The sequence below is a fragment of the Condylostylus longicornis genome, unplaced genomic scaffold (genome assembly GCF_029603195.1).
Source record: "Condylostylus longicornis isolate FDR11 unplaced genomic scaffold, ASM2960319v2 ptg000031l, whole genome shotgun sequence".
NCBI classification, from domain to species: Eukaryota; Metazoa; Arthropoda; class Insecta; order Diptera; family Dolichopodidae; genus Condylostylus; species Condylostylus longicornis.
The window spans coordinates 6,453,015-6,463,016 of record NW_026578000.1 but is presented as its reverse complement, the minus strand read 5'-3'; the positions used below and the strand labels follow the sequence as shown (position 1 = coordinate 6,463,016).

Here is a 10,002-nt window from a genome sequence, read left to right as displayed (position 1 = left end):
GCAGACGTAAGGAAAATGTTCTCGTATAATGTATGTCGGAATCTACCGGAGTTATAATAATAGAACTGGTTGTATTTGTACAGATTTATTTTTCTGCAAAGTAAATATTATATTTTTCGACTGGTTTATAACTTGCGTCAGCAGTGTCCCGGTTTTTTTTAACTATTTTTAAACTTGAGAAAAAAAATAAATAACAAATATTTCTTAAACAAACTAATGCCATAAATTCCGTTATTTTTGTTAAAAATTTAATAAATAAAAATTGTATATAAATAACAAAAATTTATTTAAAAATTTAGTTCTTTTAAAATATCAAAAACAAAAACAGTTATTCTAACTAAAACAAAAACTATTAAAAATGAAATATTTTGCGCTTTTTGCTCTATTTGCTTTGGTAAATCTACCACATGAATAAAAAAAAAAAATTTACCCAAAAAAAAAACTTTATTATTTCAGATTTGCGTTACATGGGCTGCTCCAGCTGCAGATTATGACAACTTTCAAATTATTGTAAACCAAGACCAATGTTGTGAAGAAAGTGATGAAACATATTATGTCATCGAGCCACCTTATTACTCATATTACAAATAGAATTGATAAATTTTTAATGGAGAAATAATACTAAATTGATATAAACACACACACATCATGTAAATACTGCCCAGCAATAAAAAAAATTTAAAATAAGACATCAAATATTCATGTAATTTTCAAAATAAAATTTTCAAAATCTTTTTGTAAATTATCAAATTATTGGAGTTTGGTTGTTCGGAAATAGATTAAGGTTCTGCAATGGAAAGGAACCTTTTGTGGCGATTTATTATTGAAAATCTAAATCGAAGAGTAATTGGAGAGACTTAATATATTTTGTTGGAAGGGGTTCGATCGGAGTTCTATTTTTTCCATCAAACAAAAAAAAAGTCAGCGTCAACTATTTTTACAGAGGCATCTAGAATAATGTTATACTCGTCTTGCATCTGCTTTCCGTGATGTTGTTTCGGAGATAAAGTGAGATAACTCTCGAAAACATCGAATCCAAATAGTGTTCTGACACTTATTTTTACAAAACCCTTCCATTCCCTGAAACACAGTTTTATAATGCTCTAAAAACTTGTGATATATAAAGCTGCATCACCTTTTACAGTGTGATATATAAATACCTGTATATGATAACTGATAAATAATTTTGTATACATAACATGGAGCTTACTTTTGTAGTATATATTTCCACGTGTTCCTGTGAATTAATTTATATTTTTCGAATGACTATAACTTCTGTTTTCTGCGACTCCTTAGTTTCTTTTTTCTTTTGAGAGTGAAAAATTAAACATTAAAAGCAAATATTTTCCAAGCAGACATTAATATTGTTATTGTTTATTTAAAATTCGCAAATAAACATTATACTTATGTATGTATACATATAAATATAAGTAGTTTAATTGAAAAATTTAGTCCCACTGAATTTGTTAAATTAAAAACAGTTATACTAATTAAAACAAATTATTCAAAATGAAATATTTTTCGTTTTTAGCTTTTTTTGTTTTGGTAAATTTTGTCATTAAAAATCGCAATTGTCAGCAATTTTATTTAGAATAAAAAATATCATAACTGATTAACTTTAGATTTGTGTAACATGGGCTGCTCCAATTGCTGATTATGATAATTTCCAAATTATTGTAAATCAAAACCAATGTTGTGATGATGAAAGTGATGAAACATATTGGACTCCTCTTCCATATTTTTCATCTATATATACGATAGGTACATATTATTATACAAAAACATTTTCTTCTACCGAATCAACTCATCAACTCACCGGACAAACAAACGAACCAGTCGAACCAGCCAAACCAGCTGAACCAGCCGAACCAACCAACCAACCAACAGGATCAGTAATTTATGGAAAATAGTATAAAATTTTACGCAAACACCTTATTATAAAAATACTGCACGTTAAAACATTAAACTATCTATTTAAATAAAATGGGAAATCTTACAAATTATACAAAACTCAATACCTTACGTTAATAAATCGATCGACATGAAAAGCATTATTGATTTTTTTTCAAATTCTTTTTTAATTCTAATGAGCTGCAGTTCCACTACCTTAGAATGAGCTTCTAATATAGTAAGAACTAACTTAATACTGCTGTCAGTCACAAAAGTAAAATAAAGTTCACAATCAAATTTACTGTAAGTGTTTTATAGATATTATGTCATAATTTGTTGAGAAATTGCTATTATATGGCGAATTCATAATTATTCATAATAGCATCATTAGTATTTAGAGTCACGTATTGGCTTGAAAATTTATTTCAAAAATAAATATTATATAAAATTCTGGTATAAATATGAAGACATATTTCTTAAAATGTTTACTTTTGTAAATTAAATTATAAGCTAACACTGTCGAAGAAACTTCTTACAAAAAGAACTATGAATTTATATATTCACTTGTATGTGACTTTATTTTGTTTTTTATTAAGCACACCTGTAAGTTTTTTTTTTACTTTTTATAATCATATTTTTTTAAAGTTTATTTTTTACGATATTAGTCAGTGAGTGCAAATGATATTATAGACGACATTAGAAATGCATTCGAAAGTTTTTTTAATAAATTAAAATTGGAAATTATAGCATTAGCAAATTGGATTTCACCAAGCTTTTTTATGCCTAATCTTCCAAATTCGCTAAAGATGTCAAACATATCGTTTGGTAATATATATAACATTCTGAATTCGTTAGATTTTTTGAATTTATTTGATGATTCTCTGATTATTACAGATTCGCCAACACCATCAAACATAGCGAATGTATCAACATCAATTCCTGGAGATATAAATTTGAATAAGGAGCCAGTAACGAAGTTAAATACATCAGCTCCTCCAAATCTTTCTATGACAAATACTACAGATTCTCTAAATGTTACAAATAATGCAAATGGTAATTTCTATATTTTTCGCCCTATGAAATTTTATCTTTTGGCAAATACTTTAATAGATTTTTTTCTTATTATAGATTCAGTAACTCCACCAGATAAACCAAATGAGATACCGTCAATTCCCGACAACTCAACTTCAAATGAGCAGTCAGCATCCATATCAAATACATCAGCTCCTCCAAATCTTTCTATGACTAATACTACAGATTCTCCAAATATTATTTAAATTATAAATGGTAATTCATTTTTAACGCTGGCTGCGATGGTAAAAGCTGTACTACAATTATCTGGTAAATCGGGTTTAGATGTTTTATCAATTCCATCATGAAATATATCGAGTTTTTAATAGTCGAGTTAAGATAATTCTAAATTTCAGACCATATTCGTAATGATAACATTCGTAAAGTTCTTCGTGATGGTTTTATATCGGGCTTTACTTTCTTTATTAAATTGACAACAAACTTTAGAAAATGAAATTTTATGCATCATGAATCAAGTCGTTTTTCATTTTATATTAATATGAATTTGTAACTAAATGTTGGTGATTAAAACACGAATTGCCGTTTCATGTTAAAAATTCTAGTCAATAGATTATTCAGACGAATGCACATCATAAAAATTTATGGAATTATTCTAAAAAATATGTAGAAATAAAATATTTAAATTAACTAAATTGTACATAAATAAAATTAAATTGAAATAAAATGCTAGATATTTTTACTTTATTTAACTTTTTTGGCAATTTCTTTTGAAGGCACAATACATTATTGGTAAATTCTTAAACGTCAAATTTTAAAAAATCTGAGTTGTCTGAGTTTACGAATACTCTACTGTGTTTTTGCTTTCAGTCAAAGTTTAAATTCTTAAACGTTTAAAAAAAGTCAATTAAGCGTCAAAATTGTAGATTTTTTTTTTACATGCAGACAGTCTGACGTAGTAATTCAGTAAATAAATTTGATGTATTGAGTGACTATCATTACGTTAAAAATAATATAAAAAATATTTTTTTTGTTAATTTTTAATACATATGTAGGTATAAAATTATTTTAAATCTAAAATAAATTTTTTTTTTGTTTTGACGTTTACGGATGATTAAAATTCAAAGTCAATTACGGGTAAAAAGTTTACTACATTTCTGTCCGTAAAAGTTTTATACGTCAGACAGTTTGCAGACTGAAAACAAAATTTTGACGTTAAAGAATTTGCGGTATGTCAAAACGAACTTGAATTCGGGGCCAAATTATTGATTTCTCTCTTTTCTCATATATTTTAAAATATAATCATTGTCAACAAAAAAGAAGAACAGTTTCATTAGAAAACAAACTTTCTCTATCAGTTCTTCTGTCCCATTTATTGTAACAAAATATCTACTATTTGCACAACTTGCTAAAAATAAAAGTAATTTTAAATTTTTGAAAAGAAAATAACAATTAACAATTTCGACTTGAAGAACAACTTGCAAACAAACAAAAAGAAAATTGTAAATAAAATAAAATTTTATATTTTAATATTAAAAAGGTTTTGTATTAATTCAAAAAGAAATCACAATATTATTAAACACTTTAAAAGAGTTTTAACTAATATATTTAATTAAAAGTAACGCTATTTCACGGCTTAATTCATTTGAAACTTAATATCCACTATATATTTTCAACTTCGATGATTTCATGTTGTGTCCTTAATGAATTATTTAAGATATCTGTGGTGGGCGTGCTTTAATTCTTGATATAATGTCTTTTATATTTAATGTTGTCATATCAAATTTTCGTATTGTATTTTGTGATAAATTTGAGGTACCCGATCGGCTCAACGAATTTGAATCATCATTTATTTTATGTTGAGCATTTGGCAGTTTTGAAAAATTTTCAAATTTGCTTAAAGAATTTGTATTATCGTTAATTTTTACTGGAAGATCTATAAATATTGACAAATTGTTTGATTGATTTAGTGAATTCTTATTACTATTTATTTCATGTGGAATATCTAGGAAATTGCGCGAATTCTCTGATAGACTTAGCGAATTTGAATACCTATTTACTTTTTGTGAAGCATTAAAATATTGCTGTAAATTCTCTGACCGGCTTAACGAATTTGAATTTTCATTGATTCTGTGCAGAATATTAAATAAATTTGAAAATTTTTTTAATTGGTTCACTGAATTTGAATCATCATTTATTTTACGTAAGCTGCCTGACATATTTGGAAAATCCTCTGATTCAGCTAATGATCTTGAATCACTATTTTTTTCTTGCGGAATATCTATAGATTTCTGCAAATCCTCTGATTGACTTGGTGAATTTGAATATTCCTTTATTTTCTTTGAAGCATTTAAGAATTGTGCTGAACTATTTAATTGATTTAGTGAATTTGAATACCTATTTACTTTTTGTGAAGCATTGAAATATTGCTGTAAATTCTCTGACCGGCTTAACGAATTTGAATTTTCATTGATTCTGTGCAGAATATTAAATAAATTTGAAAATTTTTTTAATTGGTTCACTGAATTTGAATCATCATTTATTTTACGTAAGCTGCCTGACATATTTGGAAAATCCTCTGATTCAGCTAATGATCTTGAATCACTATTTTTTTCTTGCGGAATATCTATAGATTTCTGCAAATCCTCTGATTGACTTAGTGAATTTGAATATTCCTTTATTTTCTTTGAAGCATTTAAGAATTGTGTTGAACTATTTAATTGATTGAGTGAATTTGAATACCTATTTACTTTTTGTGAAGCATTGAAATATTGCTGTAAATTCTCTGACCGGCTTAACGAATTTGAATTTTCATTGATTCTGTGCAGAATATTAAATAAATTTGAAAATTTTTTTAATTGGTTCACTGAGTTTGAATCATCATTTATTTTACGTAAGCTGCCTGACATATTTGGAAAATCCTCTGATTCAGCTAATGATCTTGAATCACTATTTTTTTCTTGCGGAATATCTATAGATTTCTGCAAATCCTCTGATTGACTTGGTGAATTTGAATATTCCTTTATTTTCTTTGAAGCATTTAAGAATTGTGCTGAACTATTTAATTGATTTAGTGAATTTGAATACCTATTTACTTTTTGTGAAGCATTGAAATATTGCTGTAAATCCTCTGATCGGCTTAACGAATTTGAATTTTCATTGATTCTGTGCAGAATATTAAATAAATTTGAAAATTTTTTTAATTGGTTCACTGAGTTTGAATCATCATTTATTTTACGTAAGCTGCCTGACATATTTGGAAAATCCTCTGATTCAGCTAATGATCTTGAATCACTATTTTTTTCTTGCGGAATATCTATAGATTTCTGCAAATCCTCTGATTGACTTGGTGAATTTGAATATTCCTTTATTTTCTTTGAAGCATTTAAGAATTGTGTTGAACTATCTAATTGATTGAGTGAATTTGAATACCTATTTACTTTTTGTGAAGCATTGAAATATTGCTGTAAATTCTCTGACCGGCTTAATGAATTTGAATTTTCATTGATTCTGTGCAGAATATTAAATAAATTTGAAAATTTTTTTAATTGGTTCACTGAGTTTGAATCATCATTTATTTTACGTAAGCTGCCTGACATATTTGGAAAATCCTCTGATTCAGCTAATGATCTTGAATCACTATTTTTTTCTTGCGGAATATCTATAGATTTCTGCAAATCCTCTGATTGACTTGGTGAATTTGAATATTCCTTTATTTTCTTTGAAGCATTTAAGAATTGTGTTGAATTATCTAATTGATTTAGTGAATTTGAATTGCTATTTGTTTCGTGTAAAACTTCAAACAACTTTAAAAACATTTTTAATTGGCTCAATGAATCACTATTTATATTACGTGGAACAGCTGACAATTTTTGAAAATCATCTGATTGGCTTAATGACTTTGAAGCACCATTCATATTCTGTGAAACATCTAAGAATTCATCATTTATTTCATCATCTAAGAATTTCGGTGAGTTCTCTGATCGATTTAGTGATTTTGAATAATTTTCATTTATCTTAAGCATTACTTCAAACAAATTTGAAAAATTCTTTAATTGTGTCAATAAATCGGAATCACTATCTATTTCACGTAGAGCATCTAACAATTTTGGAAAATCTTCTGATTGGATTAATAAATTTAAAAAATTATTTACTTCATTTAGAATATCTAATATATTTTCTAAATGGTCCATTGAATTTGAATCACCATCCATTTTAGATGGGGCTTCTAATAGTTCCCGAAAATCGTCTGATTCCAAAAATGATTTTGAAGCACCTTGCAGAAAGTCTAAAAAAAATTCAAAAAATCCTTACATCAGTTTCATTTATTATCATTTACTTTATGTAAAACATTGAAAGCTTTTGGAGAATTCTTTTATTGTTTTAATGAAGTTGAATTACCATTCATTTTAAGTGTAGTATTTAATATTCGTAGAATGTCTAAGAGATTTTGAAAATTCTCGGGTATGCTTTGTGAATTTGAATTTTTATTTATTTTATCCGGAACATCCAGAAGTTTCGCAATATTCTCTGATTCACTTAGTTTATTCAAATTATAGTTTATTTTATGTAGAGCATCCAAGAGTTTCGCATAATTCGTTGATTGATTCAATAAGATCGTATCGCCACTTATTTTGTGATGAACATCTAATTCATTCACAAAATTTGGTTGTTTTTCTTGAAGAGGTTGTATAATTACCTGTTTCATTATAAACATCCTCATTATTGGTTTTCCTATGGACTAGAGTAGCAAGATATAAATTATTTAATTATTAATTAAAATGGTAAATTAAAAAAAAATTAATATTTGAAAAAAGAACAAAAACTTTGCCTCTGCTGTGTTCATTAAAATATAAGATAAAGCAATTGGAATGTATGCATTAAACTTCATGTTGTAATTTATGAAAATGAAGCTTATAATATTAACGAAATCGAAAATTTCATTTAAAAGTTTTGAGTATTTAGAAATAAGTTTCTAATCACTGTAGAACAGTTTTATATTTTAAATAAACATTTGAACTGATTGAATGGAACGCGCATTTTAAATAATAATCAAGTTTTTACGAATAACAACAACTTGTATAACAATTGTTGTAACAATGAAAAATTGTATAACAATTATTTTTTATATAATTTCATTAATATTCGAAGTCACGTTCATTGAATTCATAAATTAATTTTTTTTTTTAGTGTTCGATGTTTTGGCATATTAATAATTAAATTTTCTTGAGTAACTCAACTTTTATAAACTAAAATATCGATTAAAATAACTGAAACAGTTTCAGTTTATTAAAATTTCAACTTAAATGTTTCTTTTCCTGTTACTTTAACTATTAAGCATAATTAAAATGCAAGTAAGCTTTTTGTTCTTAATTAACATTTCATATTGATTGACTTATTATAAACTTCTTATTTATTTTTTTTTTTTCGACTTCTCAGTTATAAACAACGTATATAAGAATACAAGCAGTTGCTCTAGATCAGCTGAACATTTGAAACAAAAAGTATTCAATACAACCTAGTTACTAATACTGTGACAAATTAGAATATTAGAATTTTTCGAGACCGGAAGGCTTGGAAGCCCCACTCTTGGTTACTAACGAAGATAGTAAGCTACATACATTTGTTCAAGGTATACAGACGAATAGACAGTAAGAGCTGTATGGAACACTAAAAACTTATGTTCACATTATAGTATTTATTGAGTTTTTTACCCGAGGCCTTGAAAACATTTGCCACATTGCATGATATTTCTGCAAAATTAAAGCACAGACGGATATTGCTTATTAATTTTATTATAAATTATAATAATTTTATATAATTGTACTACTCTTTAATCTAATGAATTCTTTAACACCAGATATTTCCGAATAAGAAAGAAAAATTAAAAAAAATCTTGTATTATAAATTATTAATTAATTCATTTTTGGAATTTATTAAAAAAAAAATCAATTATGCAAAAAGTTTTGCACTCTTAAGAAAAACTCCTCCTAAATAGGAGTAGAGTAAATACTCTACTACAATTTACAAAAGTACTTGTATACAAAATTTGTTTTTTTTTTCAAAAAGGAGAAAAACTTGAAAATTTTAAGAAAAAATTAAAAAATTCTAGTAAAACTTTTGTTAAAGAATAAATAGGAAAAAAATATTTCCTTTGTATAAAATAATTAATAAAATATAAAAGAATTTCCTTGTTATACTCAATAAAACTAGTAAATTTTAAACGTGCCAACGCGATTTTGTTTGATAGTTGAATTTAGTGTTCGTCGTATTTTTCTTAAATTTCAATATTTCTATTGAAATTGATTTATAAATATTTTTTTTTTAACTTGGAAACCTTTTCATGTATAGCAACTCCTAGATAATACGTACGTACATATATATATATCGTAAAGCAATGGGTACACCTAGCTATTGTTTCGATATTTTGCTTCCATTTCATTTGTTTTTGCCTTAAATATCACAGATATACAACGTAGCTTTTAGTATTTAATTTAATTTAATATTAAACAAAAATTTTATATTTATTTTCACTTTATGTATTACAGTGTATATATGTACATAACGTACACAATTTAATATTAACAAGATACTTGAGAAGTTCATAAAAATTGAATATTTTGAAAAATACTCAAAGATTTCTTTTTCTATTAATACTAAAGCAATTAAAATATCTTCAATAGTTATTTTCTTCTCTTGGATCATTCAACTTTTCTTAATGATAAAATATTTTTCTTTATATAAAAAAATTTAATATGAAATTCTTATTGATTAAAAAAATGTACATATAAAATATGTATAAATAATTTGAACTTCAAAATTCTTTATAAAAATTACAATTATATTTTTATACTAGTTATTTATACCCATAAATGTTGATTCATATTGCTTATGGAAAAATTTATATTGTTTATATTGTAGCGATTAAAATTTAATTTTCAAATGCACTTTGCATTTCAAAATTTTAAATATATTTGATTCTTAACAACCCGATCCATATCCGAATCTCCGAACTAAGTCCAAATATATATAAAGTTCTTAAGTCCGATATTCTTTAAAAGTTAATCATTAGGTACCTAGTTT

The 10,002-nt window shown here is 25.7% G+C and overlaps 1 protein-coding gene across 1 annotated transcript; it reads right to left on the bottom strand.

Moving 5' to 3' along the window:
* Positions 1 to 4,631: 4,631 nt before the first annotated feature.
* LOC129608431 (probable serine/threonine-protein kinase clkA) lies at positions 4,632 to 7,627 on the bottom strand. Its single transcript, XM_055519924.1, has 8 exons — positions 7,321 to 7,627; positions 7,127 to 7,207; positions 6,477 to 7,039; positions 6,172 to 6,383; positions 5,827 to 6,084; positions 5,482 to 5,739; positions 5,137 to 5,394; positions 4,632 to 5,049 (listed from the first exon to the last, which is right to left on the bottom strand). Exons 1-8 carry the CDS (start codon positions 7,625 to 7,627, stop codon positions 4,632 to 4,634), a joined length of 2,355 nt encoding a protein of 784 aa, XP_055375899.1.
* Positions 7,628 to 10,002: the final 2,375 nt, after the last annotated feature.